We start from the raw sequence: 17,521 nt of genomic DNA on the forward strand, positions 1-17,521 counted from the left end.
CCTTAGACTACCTTCGATAACACTATCATTGAGATGATAGGCACTGTTTAATACATTTCAAGTTAAAAAAAAAAAAAAAAGGTTGGAATGCAAATAAACAACATTTAATATTTTTAAAAAGCCAACAATAAAGTTTAACATTTTTTAAAAAAAAAAAAAAAATACATTTTTTGTCCTCGTGTTTTTAGTAAGGTTTATATTTGATCCCTAAGTTTTGAAATGTTACACACTTAATCTTTGATTATTGAGTTTAGTTTTAATTTAGTCTAATCCATAGATTTCAAATATTACAATTTCATCTTAGAAATTTGAGTTTTGTTTTAATTTGATCCTTAAGATTCAAAATTTATGCTTTTAACCTTAGTTTGTTACTAAATTCTCATTTTACTTCATTAACGTTAATATCTATCAATTAACTTACCTTCCAAAATTATTTAAAATTAATCAATAAATCATGTCAAATGATTGAAAAGGAAATACTAAATAAAGAAAAAAGACATTATTGAAACCATTTACAAAATACAGTAAAATTGACTAAATTCTCTATAATCCATTTAAATCTTTTGCTAGATTTTGTAAATAATTTCTTTTTTAGTAATATCAATATCAATTCCTTATTTTTTTTTTTTTAAAAAAAAGAAGAACTAGGTGGTAAAAGAAATAAAATGTATAAGATTTTTACAATTTAGGGTAAACAAAAAAAAAAACTAAAATGTAAATAAATATAGGGACAAAATGTTTTTAAATTTTATTTAAAAGAGAAAAAAAGAAAAGAAAAGAAAAGGAGAGAGAGAGAGATGAAAAAGGTAATAAATGGTTGGTGATGGCGATGGTGAGGGTGAGGGTGATGGAGGCAACAGAGCGTGGGAGAGAGAGAGAGGTAAGCAAAGCAGTCAACTTTGATTCAAAGACTTTTGTTAAAAAGAAAAGTCCATTTCACGTACGGACCCCACTTTCCTTTGGATAACCCTAAACCCTTCCAATTAATATGAAAAAACTTCCATTTCTCTCCTCCACCACCACCACCACACTCCCCTCTTCAATTAATTTCATCCACTTATATCATCTCTCTACTTTAAAAAAAAACAATTAGAAATTTTAGTTTATTTTTAAAAAAGTAAATTATAAAGGAAGAATTTTGAGGTTAAAATCGTATCTTTATGCTTAATTAAAAAAAATAAAAATAAAAACGTGAATCTTTTGATATATAATTTATATGGTGGGGAAACAAAATGTGTATATTTGATTGAGGAAATTCCAATTCACAATCATTTTGGAACAATTTGGACGTAATTCTCTTTGGCTTCGTATGTACAAATGGCTTTTGGACATTACTTGAGGAGAGAAATTAAATTCATATTTCTCTCCATTACAACTCTCAAAAAAAAGTTCACGCACATATAATAATTGATTATATAAACGTTATCTTTTAAATATAATCTTGAAAAAAAAAATTAATTGATTCACGAATTAAAAGTATAAAGTAATATTTTTTTTCTATACATTATTCCTATCCTTACATTTTCTTTATTTGTTATCCATCACTTAAAAGATATTTCCAAACTTGAGGTGAGTGTTCATTCCATTGAGTTTGTTACAATATGTGGGTTATAATAGTTCGTAGGTTAGAGATAATGCAATCTATCATGGTTTAGAGGATAGAAAACGTTATAAGAAAGAGCAAAAAATGCATGACTATAGAAGACATTAATTAAGTTATAAAACACCGAATGAACTTTTCTTTTATTTATTTTCTTCTCCAAAGAAAAGAAGCCAAGATGAAATTATTTATTCAACAAAGTCTTAGAGAACAAAATTAACTTTATCAAAATTTGTGAGGGAGTAGAATGGAAATTAGAAAAGGTGAGGGATGAAATTGAAAATGTAAGATAATGAAATGCAATTAAAGTAAAGAATAGAGAGAATGGGAAGAGATGTATGATTGACAGTTGGGAGAGTTGGAGTAGGCAAACTAACTGTCGGCAAACTCCAATTGGACAACATGTCGTAACAGTAATGGAACGTTTTCACAATACAAAAGTATCTAAAATTTTCCACTTCTTTCCGACGTGTCGAATTCACTCTCTGCCAGGTGTCTCTTTGCCGACTTCCCATCATCTCTATTGAGCCACGTGGAATATCCAATTGTATCAAATGTTCCCATTGTCTTCCTTAGCCTCTTCCTGTATTATCATCTCATGCTATCCTAGCATTATAAATTTTTTTATATTTATTTTCAACTTTTCCATCTATTCATCCACAGTTTCATTCGCAAGATCTCGTAGTTATTCGCAACATCTTAAGAAAACTCTTTTAATTTTTGTGTAGGTGTATCGAGGGCTTGAGTTTTGGACGATAAGATTTCCATTTCAAATAAGTCGTAGAATAATGACTCAAAGCTTGGATTTTTCATGAAATTATATAAATTTGATGGGACATATTTACTTTAATCTCCATTTTCGTCTTTTTTTTTCATGATTATGAAGAGTCCTCCCATTTTCCTCTTCTTCTTCTTGTTTTTCCTTTCAATTATATAGCTCTCTTTTCATTTAAATGCAGGATTACATCATCTTTATCTTAACAAATTTATTCCTTTAAAATTTATCTATATTTAATTCAATTAACGACGTTTAAAAAAAAATGTTCAGAGCATGTATAATATACTAATCTTACGATAGGAAAAGCATATGACTAAACATAAACAACACTTTAGATTAAGTTAAGGTGTTAAAAATAAAAAAATATAACGGTATTCATTGAAAAAAAAAAAAAGCATTTCGTCTTGATTTATTTTCAATAAGGTTCTTTTTTATTTTACCATTACGTACGTTAATATGTTTGATCTTATTATATATTACTTTTATTTGTAATATTAATATCGTGTCGACGAGGTATGGATTTGTCCGTGATGCTCAGAAAAATATCTACGGTAAGTATGAAGGAAATTGATTAATAACTTGGTTCTATTTTTCATTAAGTTTATGACTAATGAATCACTAAGAGTATAAATTATTTCAAAATGATACAAACAAATAACCCAACATTTTATTATAAGCAACTTCAGTCACATTCATAACATCAAACCATTATCATAAAAACACATGAAGACTTCTTGCCTTCCCATCACAAAGCAGAAAAGCCAGCATTTTTCATCTTTAGAACAGTTAGTAAAAAAGGGGTACTTTTCCCTTCAAGTAGTGAGGATTGGAGGGATATAATTAGATTTGTTACCTAGAACTCGCGCCTTAGTATCAGGGAAGAACTGGAACCCAGGAAGCTCGGTAACTTGACCGTCAGCGGAGACCGCAATGGGGTAGCGAAGCAAGTGGCCAGGAAGGTCACGATCAAAGGTCTCACTCGAGTATAGATCCCAATATTTATCAGCAAGTTGGTTTACTGTTTTAACACATTCAATACTTTCTGGGAAGAGGAAGGATTGATGAAGCAATCCTAAATGTTCATACCACAATGCCAAACGGAAGCCATGGATTTGGCCTCTTGCTGGCTCTCTAGCTGACAAATGATATGGTTGGTAACCTCCCATTGCTATCTCTGAGTCCCTTGCACCATCCATTGATCTTTGGTTGATGTTGGCTGATCCCACTATTATGTATTCATCATCAACTGTTTCAAAAATTGCAAACCAATTCTTAGCTTTGTTAAAACAAATATCACTCTACTTTCAGCTTTTAGTACTATATTTTCAACTTTGATTCATTATCTTAGTCCTACTTACAAAACATCTTATTTTCGTCCTCGGCATCTCATAAGGTGACTGTTTTGATTTCTATTTGCAAGATCTTAAAGAAATCTAGTAGATATTACGTGGGATAAAAATTAAAGAAAGTTATCGACTAAAAGAATCGAGTATAAGGGTCAAAACGAACAAACTGTAATTATTATAGTCTATACAAACAAAATAGTTTGCACCCTAAACACAAATTTTTATTATAACTAACATGGATATTTCAAAAGTATATAGACCAAAATGAACCGAACGAGACACATAAACCAGAGTGATATTTAATCCTACTAAAAAGAACTTAAACAAAGAGTCATGACTTACCAATCATCATCTTGGAATGAACATAAATCATGAAGCGCCTAGATTGCTGGGCTCTAAGGTAATCAGAATTTTCATCAGGTGATTCTGATGGTTCATATTCTCCAGGCTTTTTAACTTCACGATTCCCGACACAAAAGAATGTCAGATAGTTTCTAGGATCTTCTTCAACCCCATTAGCTCTAAGAGCTAGAACTATATCTTTATACATCATTTCCATTGTTCTCCTTTGCCAATCTAATATTGCCTGAACTGTTCCCCCTTCAGGAAATCCTTCAGGCCACATTGGAACAAGAATGTACACTGTGAACCTTTCTCTTGCTTCAATCTTACTCATAATCTTAAGAGAAAGTTCCTTTGGAATTAGATGCAGGGCGTTAATTACCTCAGGCTTCACATCATCACCTCTCCATTCAAATGAGCTTCCAAGGAAATACTGATTCTCAATGTATATGAAATTCTTTGCTCTTCTAATAGCATTAATGTAAGCATCTTGAATACTTCGATCAATGGTGTTGTCCTTTCCACTTACCAATCCAGCTTTTGCTGCTTCTTCAGGCGAGTCGGGGAAACCAAAAGCTGCCCCACCATCGATAGACCTGAAAACTTGAACATTCCAACTATCAAAGTCGTCCGGGAAGGTGACAGGTGATGGAGTGATGAAGATCTGATCTAAATCCCTCAACTTCACAAGCAAATCCTTCCCACCTTGCTTCCTCCATCTCTGTTCAAAATTGTGCAAAACATCCCACGCAACAGGTCCTTCGAGGCGGGAATGGATATCGTGCCACGGCTCTCTAGGACCACCTTTGTTAATGGAAGTGCCCGCAAAATTTGGCTGATGGAAATCATCATGATGAGCAGAATCCAAAGTCCTGAAAAGGGAATGAAATGGGGTATCATACCTACCATCACAAAGATCAAGCCCACCAACAAAACTAACAATTCTCCTTTTACTTGGATCCCCATTTGGCAAAGCACTATCCACCACAACAATCTTCTGATGATGAGTGAACATTGTCCCAACAGCAATATCCTGAATAACATTAGCCCCATCATCAGGATTACGAGGACACAAAACACAATGAACATCAGTATTAGCAAAGAACTTAGCAGTATCTTCATCATGAGTTGCCATTAACCCCTCCTCCTTGAAAAAAGGAACGGAAGTCGTATCATTCCAAATAAGCAAAAGAACTGTAACACCTTCTCCAGCTTTTTTCTTAAGCAATTCACCGAGCATTATATCTCCACCAGGCTTTGGCCTTCTTTTATCTCTCACCAAAGAAATCTCAGTATAAACAGACCATCCAGAAATATAAATCAAATGTTTAGCATTCATAATCGCATCAAAAACATCTTCCCAACATCTATGAGGCTCATAAAACTTCCCCCCAGCAAGAGGGATTTTAGGGATAAAGTTATCAGGAACATGAGCATCTTGATACAGAGTTACCTTACAACCACGTCTTTGAGAGAAGTAAGTGTAGGGAACACCAGGAAACTTGGGACTTTTGATGCCACGACCCCAGTTTTGATCCTTAGTGACATCAAAGAACTGTAACTTGACGTGAATTTTGGGTTCCCCACGAATGGGTTTCTTTTGTTCATCTAAGATTGGAACCCATTTGTCAACTTCATCACCACGGATGATCTCACGAACAGGTAAATAAGCTCTGCCGATTAAGGTTGCGCCAATTGGGTTGTCGTCTTTGACAGTGAAGATGATGTTGGAAGCCATATGAGCACAGTAGATATGGAAAGTTTCGTACCATTTTGGATTTGAATGTTCTCTTTCAAGCCTTCTTGTTCTTCCAACTCTGGCTTTCTCAAGATCAATGGTTGCATATAGCCTCGTTATTCCTCTCCCAAACCCAACTGCTTCCTCTACGTTTTCAACCAACTAAACACACCAAAATTTATATTCATACATCACACTCAGTTTGGTGCATTCATCACCAAAGAAGAAAATGAGTACTTACACAAGAATGAAGAAGGGTTAAAAGTTAAACCTTCAAACATAGAGATCATATTCAAACAAAACTTAAACCTAAGGATAAAAATGATAAAATTTGGAAATATATAGACAAAGAATTTTTATTTATACTCTTCCGTTAAAAAAATGTTTAAAATACATTTGGTAGATTATTTTGACGGGTTGTAAACACTTTTTTTATAACATTTTGAAATTAAAAATTAATTACGACGTTAAGACAAAAGAAAAAAGGTACATTTTCTTTAATCTACCTGTTTCAAGAAATTGCGACCACCGGAGTGAAGCTTATCAACTTCATAGATGGTGACATGAAGGGTGCCATGAAGCAGAATATGTGCCATTTCTCAATGATCCTAAAAAAGTATATAAAAATGAGCACACTTCAACGATAATCAAAATATATTTCTTAAAGTAAAGAAAAAACACAAACATTCTTCTATAAATAAAAATAATTATATTTGAGACTAATCTTAGTCTACGATATTTTGATTTTTGACCTTAGCATATCAATCCAAAGGAAAACAATTACTAAAATTTACAAATTCTTGAAAAAGTTACACTTTTGATACTAATTGAAATCGACATGACATCAACTTTTTATTTAAAAACTAAATTTTCTTTTAGAATTTTTAATTATTAAAATTTTGAAACAATTATATATATGTGTGTTTGTGTGGGTGTGTGTGTTTCCATGGATTCTTTCTCCCTCACCTCCACCAATCATTTTTTCTTTATTGTTAAAACTAGATAGTGCATGCCAATTACAACCAAGTCACTCTGATGCTTCAATATAAATATTTGAATCAAATTACTTTGAAACCTTTCTTTTAGTTTAAAAAACAAAACCATTATTAAAAGGGTCCTTTAACTTTTTGGTATATTTAAAAACACTCATCTCATTTGTTGCTTTAAAACCAAATTTCAGAGCATAACTGATAGATTTCAAAAAAGAATTCATTTTCTTTTACCAAATGTGAACCATACAATAAACAAATAGGTGAACAAATTATAACTTTAAGAAATGGAAAATAAAAAATGAAATTTATAATGATAAAACGAGACTTCAATCCTTATACTTTTGAGTTTTTGTTCATTTGTTGATATAAACATAGGTCAACTAAAATAATACTATCAACCTTGAAATCATGTTTTTGTTCATTTTAATTGTTATATTAAAAAAAAAAAAACAGTGTTTTATACTTAAAAGATAAACAAATGTGATTTAAAGATTTGTAAGTTAAACTTTACGAAAGAGTATAAATATGAGAAGAAAAGAAAAAGAGAAATTGAAAAGATTCCAAGTGGCGAAGGCGATAACAGCAAGTGGCCCCTCAATCACAACTACAAAAATAAATTATTACTATACTAATAATACTAAAAATATCCAACACATGATTGGCTAAGCCGCCCCCACATCCCACGGCGGATCTCCGCCCTCCACAGCGACCGGAGCTCGGAGATCCGATCTCCTCATCGACCCCCCACCTCGCTCGGTCACTAACCCCCGTGAAGATCTGTTGGAATCCCGGCGATTACCAAGATCCTTCTAAATGGATCTTCTTAGACTACCCATTTTAAAGAGAAAAAGCAAGGAAAAAGTCGTCCGAGAAGTAATAGCAGAGCACAAATTTTTTTAGAGAGCAGAAACTCTATAGAAATTTGAGGTAAGAAAAGGGAATTAGAAGGAGAGAAGTGGGTTAGAAAAAGGAAGTTAAAATACCTTTCTTTCCTGTGCTGATTTTTGTTTGTAGATTGTGTTATATCTTGAGCTTCAGTGAAGGAGAAGAAGAAGAAGAAGAAGAAGAAGAAGAAGAAGAGAAGAGTTATGAGTGAAGAGAAAAGAAAATAATGAAGAAATGGAGGGACTTTTTCCCCCTTCTTTGGATGCCAAATGTCCTTCTCTATAATGAAATAATTGCACACACACACACACACTTATATTTTATATATATAAAAGGCAAATTTAGTTTTAGATTTTAGTAAATTACAAATATTGATTTAAATCCTCAACTTTTACGTATAAATTCAAAAGTTTTAGTTAGTTTCAACTTTGGGTATGGTTGTGGCACATTGATTTGAAATTAGTGGAGTTTTGCTTTGCTTAACTATGGGTTTCACGTTTGGAATAAATTTTTTGGATCTTCTCCGGGGAGGAAATTCAAGCTTTCCTTTTATGGATTTAGAGGTAGAGGTCTGTTAGAGCATGATTTGTGTTGAAACTCTACCAATTTATGAGAGGTGTGGTTTAGGTTGGTTCAACCATTTCAATTGTATTGTGTTATAATTTTGTAACTTAATCTTTAAATTATTGTTGATGGACTAAAGTTAAGAAGTACTAATATATTGTTTTAACATTATCATACTCTCTTAAAAGTTTCATAAATGTTTTAAAAATCTAACCTTTGAACTAGAAATTTGGAATAGACATTCAATTGGACATATGACAGTGTAAAATGTAAAAGTTTCATAAAATCTAAAAATCTAACATAAGTTTTTTTTTTTTTTTCTCTTTTGTATTAATTTCTTTTGGAGAGGGTTTAAGTGGGGAATAAGTTTATGCAAATGGTTATTTTAATTTACTTTTGAAAAGCATTCCTTTCCTTTTTGTCATAATAATAGGAGAAAGAAACATCAAGAATTGATTATACATTTTGAATTAATTAGCCAAGAGTGTCATGATTAAACCAAGAGACTAGGGCCCAAATCAAAACATAGCCTCAACAAATAATTCTACCTCAATTTTAATTTGTTTTGATTTAGTTTGATGCTCGTTAGGAGAAAAAATAAAATTAAATTAAAAACACAAAAAAATTTAATTCCCTAACAACATCGTAGTTATATTCAGAAAAGAACGTAGTACATAATACTTCGATAATAAAGTATATACAAATGAGAAAGTTTATATACGATACCATTCTGAAACCCTAAATAAGGTAGACTCAAAATAAAAGTTCAAACGAAAAATCAAACATAATCGAAATGTTAATTTAGTTTTTGCAGTACATTGCTCCTGGAATTTTCTAGAGTGTGCTAAACAACGTATCTAAAGCATATTAACAGTGACATTATATGAGTTTTAACACATTTGACGCGTTTCAAACTTGTATTTTTGGCGAATGCATGAATCGAAAAGTCTATTTTACTTGTAGTGGTATCTAAACACGTTTAATTTGTTCAAACTATATTATAATGTTTATTTCATCTATCGAGAAAGATTGTGTTTTGAATCACTATTCTATTGCCAAAAGTAAGAAAGTAATATTTAATCTTCTTAGGGTATATGAAAGTAATCTTCTTAAGCTATATTTTAATTAAGTTTCTATTTCTCAAGTAATAATAATAAAGACAACAAAAACAATGAAAGTCATAATTGAAAAGAAACATTTTGTTATTAGAATATTATTAGTCTAAGTAATGTTGATTTACATCGTTATTAGAATTTCTTTTATCAAAGAGATATAATATTTTTTTTTGTTTGCTTCATGAAATTAATATAAAATCCAAATTATATACCATAATCAAAAACATTTATTTTTAAAACGATTATTTGTCACTATTTTTATTGTTTATGGTTATTTACAAATATAGCAAAATGATCCAACTTAATAATAAATATAGCAAAAGTTTATGTCTACACATTTTATCAATATTTATCAACACTTTTGTCGAAATTAATTTTTCTCATGAAATATCATTTTGACTCTAGATCTTCTACCGAGTCGCTTAACCTTCTTCCATTAAAAAAGAAAAGAGAAAAGAGGAAAAAAAAATTAAAAGAGTTTGGTTAAGGAAGGGACAATCAAAGAGAATGCAAAAATAATTTAACTAAATCTCGAAATGTATTTTCTTGAGGGGACAATAACTCTAATCTACATGACACTAGTTAAGCTTATATACACGAGCATTAGACTATGAGGAAGAAATTTTAAATAATAATACTTATGTGCATTTTCAGATATATCAAAATGAATTAAAATATTTATAAAATATAGTAAACTTTGTAGTAGTTGATGGATTGAAACTAATAGAAGCGAATCAGTTTCTATCACCTAATAGAATATAAAATTTTGCTGTATATTTTGTAAATATTTTTAGTAGATTTGTCATTTACAATAATTTCTTTAATATTTATAATGATGATGAATAAATTGAGTAAAATCCACACATTTTTTTAGGCATGTGAGTTTACAAAATCAAACCAAATTATAGATAAAACAATATGTGAATGTGGAACATTCGGACCATTAAAAATAATCTAAGTGTGCTTATTGAAAAATAAATAATGATACCATTTAAAACAGATCAGCGACAACTCATTTTTACCATTGTTGAATTAATAAAAACTAAAAATTGTCTAAACAAACATAGCTTAATTGACATACGAGAGTGTTATTAACTGCAAGAAGTATGTGGTTTTGTATACCCCAAACCCTATCGAACCAAAAAAACCAATAAAAGCTAAATCGAAAACTATCAATACAAAGAAATCTCATAAGATGGATAACAATGCATATAGTGGTTTGAATCCCTCCTTCAAACTCAAGAAAAAGTCGTGAAAATTAAAATAACCATATTCCTTTCTTGACTCCTTTTTTTCTTCTTAAGAATGAATAATTAATGATAATGATAACAATATCTTGAATTTATGGAATGATAATAAATACAACTAAGTATAGATTCTATTTCAGCTTAGAGGTTAAATTTTAGTAAACTATATGTTGAATCAATCTTAAAATTAGTTATTATTACTTTGAATGTTTTTTTTTTTTTCTTCTTCTGGAATTTGGTTAAAACAAGAAAGAATATATTTGAAGTGTTATGAAGAGATGTCAAATTATTAATTATCATTACTATGTAGTCTATGTTAAAATATACCTTTTGTTTATAATATTTTTTTAGGTACAACTTAGAGCACTGAATTTGAACATAAAACCTTTAGATTCTCGTTAAATTCAGGCGCCAGCATTTTAGTTTCTAAATTTTAATTTTCTTTTTTAAATTCGCTAAGAGTTACATCTTAGATATAAAATTCAAAATTTTGTCTCATTTATTAACCCATTTTTAAGAATTCAAAAAATTATCAAAGACCAACACAAAATTAATTTAGAATATAAATTTATTAAAAAAATTGTTCAAAATGACAAAGTGTTGAAAATATTTACAAATATACAAAAATTTCATAATCTATTATTATTAATAGACAATGATACGAATATCGATAAACATCGATCATAAATAAATAGTACTAGTGTTTATTAATGATATTTTTACATATTTTGATTTATTTTGTTAGAGTTGAAAAACAATCCTAAAAACCAATTTATATCCTTTAACAGGTGTTTGGTGAGTTGTAATTAATTATGTGATAAGTTTTGTACAGTAAAATATATAATACAAAATTTATCGTTTGGATTGAAAGTTCTGAATCTGATTTATAATACAAAATTTATTTCGTTCCGCAAATTTTGAACATAATTATTTTGGTTTTTATGTTTTACGATCTCATTTTTAATTCCATCTTTAGATTATTCACGTTTTGATTACATTCAAAACATTAGTTAAAACCTATTGAATAGGTTTAAATATAAAGTAAGTAAAAGCAAACCTCAGACACACAAAAGAAGTTTCAAATGATGGATCAAGTGTTTTTGGGTGAAATACCGACTTTGGGTGATTTTTGCTGCTAATGGTTCGAAGAACGAACGTGGCTCGAAGTTAGAGGATGCCGACACTTTTGTGGAGCAATATCCGACGGTCCAAACAAAAAAGTTGACACCATCCATTATGATGATCTTTTCTCAAATGACAATGGGTTGGGATGTCCCACCCGTTTGTCATTATTTACACTCTTTTTCTTTCATCACGTTTATTTTTTCTCTTACAATCCATTCATCCAAAAAGAAAAACTGGTATCTCCAACCATGAGTGAAGGCTGTGCAAGTTCTAGTGTCTATGGTGTAAAATCTAAAAGAGTTGGAACCTACGATGTAAGGACTTAGAACCTTACTCGCGACTAAACATTTGCTTGAAACTCCAAGTAAGGGTGAGTTAAGTGAACTGCAACATTTGGGAGGATGTGTTAGAATAATGGAGAGTTAAGACTTATTTCTACCTCTATTTTGCCATGTACAATACAACTATTCTCAATTCATTAGTTGAGATAACCAACACTCTCTCTCTATCTCAAATGTTTTCGGTAACGTAACTCCACTCTCCGACAATTAAACTTTGCGATCACCTCTGGTGACTATAACTTCAACAATCACCTTTAATGAACTCTTCGACAACCAATTGATCTAGTGAAGACTTCAACCCCCAACTTGGGCTCTCTTAGTGTAGTGGAAAACTTCGACAACCTTTATTCGATAGTATCTTTTGGTAACTATTTTATTTTATTTTCTTTCTTTTTCTAACCCTACTTTTCTAATTTATCTCCCCAAAAATTAAGGCGTTTGCATTATTCTTTCGGACAACAATTAAATCCTTTACTAAATTAAAACAATAAAAGCGGACTTTTAAAAGCTATTTTTCTTATTTTTCAAATTTTGACTTGGTTTTTAAACCACTAGAAAAAATAAATAGATAACATAGAAAGACATTTGGAAGCGAGAGGAAATAGTGTCTATAAACTTGATTTTCAAAAACAAAAACTAAAAACAAGGCTAACAAACTGGGCTTAAATATTTTCTAAAAAAATTAGTCTATCTATACTCTTATCTCTCTCTAACTTGTTTAAAATGTCAAAACTTTCTCCCCGAGTCAACCTTTTTGATCCTTGTGGAATGAATGAGTTCTTCGGACCCGACCGACCGCCCATATTATTTTCTTAATAAAATAAACCTATACTTTTTTCTTTCAGAATTACTAAAATGAGCATAACTCAATCTAATACAAAATTCAACCATCGACCACTTCAATGTTAGAAATTCCACTCTGCAATATGATCAACCAAAAGAAAAACTTTTATCTGTTAATTTTGTTTTTCACTACAACTTCTCTTTATTTTCCCCTAAGTTACTTGACCAAAAAACTAATGTTAAATGATTTAATATTAACTTAAATGTTTTAAATCAATTAATAGATAATTAAAAAAAGATTGCTTATAGAAGTCATCAAATCAAATAAAACCAAAGGATTAAAGTATAGAATCTTGACACCCCTTATGCTTGTACCAATTAATGAAAACCAAACTAAAAAATCTGGCTAATAGTTACATAGCACTATAAAATTTAAAGAGGGAAGGAAAACTAAACTAAAAACTCAAAGAAAAGTGTGCACACTTTTTTAAGACCAAGTAAAAATCATACTCATACCTCAAAAGAAAATAAAAAAGCAATTAACCATAATATTCTTAACAAAAGAGAGAGAGATAGATGAAGCACCATGGAGATTATGTTTGGACCCGTTGAGGCCTTTAGAGCCCAATATTAATCATTTCTCTACCCCCCAAAACCCATGAACAGGTTGCACCAGAAGATCACTGCAGCAAATAGTTAAAACAAAAACTATTTAATGTGTATATATTTAGTTAGGTATACAGGTTTTGATAAGTTGATGGATTGAAAAAGATGAAAGGGTAGAATGATATTATAAGAAAGGAGAAATGGAGGGAGAAGAAATTAAGTTTGGAAGTGTGTTTAAAGAAGGGGATGAAAATGGGATAGAGAGTAGTTGGTAAAGACATAAATACATAAGAAACAACTTAGCTCTCAAATACAATACAAAGAGTTGGGCCATAACTTTGTATAAATGCCCACTTTCCATATATTAATCAATTAATATTTCCCATTGAAAGAGAAGAAGAAGAAGAAGGAGAAGAAGAAGAAGAAGAAAAGCCTTAAGTTTTCAAACATCACAACTTTCTGAAACTCATTGTTTGGGTTGGCTCGAACCTGGATAATTAAACGTGTGGATATCCCAATTTTCTATCTCCCAAAAGTTGAAAGAAAATAACACTAATGATATAGAAAAATTAACCCACCTTTCTCGTCTAGTTTCTATTTGGTCTATGTTAGGTTATGCATTTGATTTCGATTTAGTTTATATATTTCAAAACGCTATAGTTTTACCTTTCGGGATATGAATTTTGTTTCATTTTAGAAAAATCTCGATTTTGAAATTTTATTGTTTAAAATTTTCAAAACTAACTTTCATACTAAGTTGAAACATAATGAATAACAATACTTTTAAATTAATTAAAAATGGAAACTGAATAGGTATCGAGGAAAAATGAAATTAAAAGTGTAAGTCTTGAAATATAGGAATTCAAACAAAAATCGAAATCAAATCTTAAAACTTAAAAAGTACGAGATGTTTAACGATGGTGAAATGGGTTTTTTTTTCTACAATATATATTACAAGGAATCTCTCTCTAAAGGGAAAAAAGTTATTCTAATTGGGGATGTAAATGTTTTGTATTCACAAAGTTTCATAATTATATAATCATGATATGTATTTCCTTTTTAATGATTATGTTGACGTTTTATATTCAATTGAACTATACAAGTCAAAGTTAACTTTATAGAGTATGTTAGTTTATAGAAAAATGAACTCATGCACATGTGTATTGTCCTCAAGCATTAATCTTGATCTATATATCATTTATTTGAGTTAAATTTGTTTATTGTATATTAGAGTTAATACGTGTTACTATATTAATATTACTAAAAAAAAGCATTACAAATATTTTCTTTTTTTATAAAAGTGATCTTGATTTAGTGGTAATTATACGATTCTCTTCCATCCTAAAGGTGTTAGCTTTGATTCCATCCTCACAATCGTTGTTGTATCTTTTAAGTTATCTCATGAACCAATGTCGAGTCGGGTCCTTTCCTTACTCAAGTATCTCAACTACTAAATATTGCAAACCCTATACAATATGTATTTAAGGAAAGAAAGAAGTCCATGACAGATGGTAGAAACTAAAAAATTCACAGCAGGAAATATTATATTCATCATGTATGGCAAAACAAGAGTAAACCCAAAATAATATTGTATGTATTATATATATACAAACACACACATAATATGATGAATGAGTTGAATATAGTTTTTGAAACAATATGGCAAAACAACAAAAGAAATTTAGAGGAGTGAGACAACGGCGATGGGGCTCATGGGTCTCCGAAATTCGTCATCCTCTTCTGTAGTTTTCCTTCACTCTTTTCTAATACTCACTAAACCCTAAAACCAATATGTATGTTTAATTTCTTCTTTTTTTTGTGTATTTAATTTTGTAGGAAGAGAAGGGTTTGGTTGGGAACGTTTGAGACGGCCGAAGATGCCGCTCGAGCCTACGATGAGGCTGCCGTTCTCATGAACGGTCGAACTGCAAAAACAAACTTTCCAATGTCGACTGTCATGGTCAGGAACGAATCTAGAAATTTTTGTAAGTACATAAGCAAAATTTTATTATATTAGAAATTGTGCGTCTTTCATAAGTCTTGAACTATATTTTAAAAAGTATAACAAAGTGAATTAAAATATTTATAAATATAGTAAAACGATGTTGTTTATAAATTTAAATTTTATAATATTCTATCTCCATCAGCTTCATTTTCGTCATTATCGACAATTCTCAACTCTAAACTTCGCAAGGGTTATTGGAAATCTCTTCCTCCTTTTTTGACTTGCCTTCGTCTCGACACCGAGAATTGTCGCATTGGCGTTTGGCAGAGGCGTACAGGACGCTATCGAGTGGTCGACTCGAACTGGTTGATGATGGTGGAGCTTGATGAGAAGAAGAACGACGACGGTTACCAAGTAACAACAGATGAGTTGTTGGAAAATGGTGTGGAAGATGATCATCAAGTGAGAGTTTCAGACGATGGAGCAGGAAGTTTAGACGAGGAAGAAAGAGCTGCTCTGCAAATGATTGAAGAACTTTTAAATAAGATATAGACGAGTAATCATAAAGCTTTTTCAAGAATGATTTCTAAATCTAAACATAAACTATTACATGTTTTTCTTTTTAACCAAAAATTTAATTACATATGGAGATCTGCTTTGTTTTATGTTCTGAATTATATAGATAATTTGCATGTGTATATATATATATAGATCATAAAATATTAAATATCAATACATGCATGGAGTTGTGGATTATCATTTTTATAAAACATCATGAGAGCATATACTATTCATCAATTCGTATTATGTATTATTTCAATTTTGGTCTTTTTTTTCTTCCTTCTATGATCAGTATAAGGGCCATTCGGAATGGATCAAAAATTAATTACTAACTAAGACTAAGACATGCATTCATAGTCGTCAAGATTTTCAATCCTAATGTATTGTTTTAAGTTTGCTAAACCATAAATTCCAAGACGGTTGATCTTAAATCAATTTTAGTCGATTTCATTGCAATTAGTCGTTTATAGTTAGATTTTTGGGTTTTTGGTTTATGACTTGTGTGAGTTAGATTTAAACAAGTTTCAAAATAATTGGGAAAAGTGATAATGTGACCAACTATCTTTTATATTACTTGAAAATATGTGGAAACAAAAATACAATTTAGATGTGATATAAGAAAAAATATATATAGATTTATGATCATCTTTACACACCTTATATTTATATGGATAAAAACCCAATGCATTGTGAAAAGTAGCTTAAACATATAGCTCAAAATTGTATCACACACAATCTAAAATTTAATTTCTATTAAAATTTAGGAAATTTCAATCAATGCTAGAAATTTTATGATGGGATACAAGATCGATATTCTTGTTTAAGTTGGGTATAAAAAGAGAAATCATGTGCTAAAAAATATGTTACAATTATAGTTTATTATCTTGTACATAGAAAATCAACGCGTATGTTTTAGGTGATTTATGGGTTAAAAGGTAAAATGATATAAAGAAAACAAAAAGCTACTCGATAGAAAAGTGATAATAAACATGCAAGCATTTGAGCCAAGAGAGTAAATTGAGCTTAAGAAAGAGGGTTAATCGAGCTTTGAGCCGGCCTTAACCTAGGCCAAAAGGATGAAGTGGAGGTCAACCCTTTCCATTTGACCATGATCAATTTGAGCCCCTTTTGTTGTGTGTTTGTGTGCACGTATTGCAAGACTATTATTAAAAAAAATATCTATGAACCTCTTTGTGAGGCTATTAAGTGTCTGACATTCGGCTAGGTTATATTTATAATGTCAGGAAGCTCAAAACTGATTTATACTTAGATGAGTTTAAAGTTTGGTTATATCGAAAAGATCATCTCATAGACAAGTTGGGAGTCTTAATAAATTTGTTTGAAGTGCGTTTCAACTAATAAGTAAAAATAGTGTTAGTACATCGAGAGGAGAGGGAATATCAAACTTAGAAGGAGAGCAAGTTATTCAATAGGAGTAGGTTGTATGAGCGTTGTCGTTGAAGATGTCTAAAAAATGAGTATTTCATTGTAATCTTTATGTCTTTGTTTATTTATTTATTTGTCTTCTTATCATTTCTATCGATACAATATTT

General features: G+C 30.4%; 2 protein-coding genes across 2 annotated transcripts; one reads left to right on the plus strand and one right to left on the minus strand.

The window, feature by feature from the left end:
* Positions 1-3,020: 3,020 nt before the first annotated feature.
* LOC103494704 (phospholipase D alpha 1) lies at positions 3,021-8,024 on the minus strand. The gene is made up of 4 exons (XM_008456019.3): positions 7,780-8,024; positions 6,311-6,412; positions 4,067-5,966; positions 3,021-3,624 (listed from the first exon to the last, which is right to left on the minus strand). Exons 2-4 carry the CDS (start codon positions 6,398-6,400, stop codon positions 3,191-3,193), a joined length of 2,424 nt encoding a protein of 807 aa, XP_008454241.1. The 5' UTR covers positions 6,401-6,412; positions 7,780-8,024; the 3' UTR covers positions 3,021-3,190.
* Positions 8,025-15,107: 7,083 nt separating this feature from the next.
* Positions 15,108-16,177, plus strand: LOC103494890 (ethylene-responsive transcription factor WIN1-like). The gene is made up of 3 exons (XM_008456270.3): positions 15,108-15,204; positions 15,299-15,447; positions 15,610-16,177. The coding sequence occupies exons 1-3, from the start codon at positions 15,122-15,124 to the stop codon at positions 15,957-15,959; spliced, it is 582 nt and encodes a 193-aa protein (XP_008454492.2). The 5' UTR covers positions 15,108-15,121; the 3' UTR covers positions 15,960-16,177.
* The last annotated feature ends 1,344 nt before the right edge of the window (positions 16,178-17,521 follow it).

Source organism: Cucumis melo, chromosome 7, assembly GCF_025177605.1.
Source record: "Cucumis melo cultivar AY chromosome 7, USDA_Cmelo_AY_1.0, whole genome shotgun sequence".
In the NCBI taxonomy this organism is placed as follows: Eukaryota; Viridiplantae; Streptophyta; class Magnoliopsida; order Cucurbitales; family Cucurbitaceae; genus Cucumis; species Cucumis melo.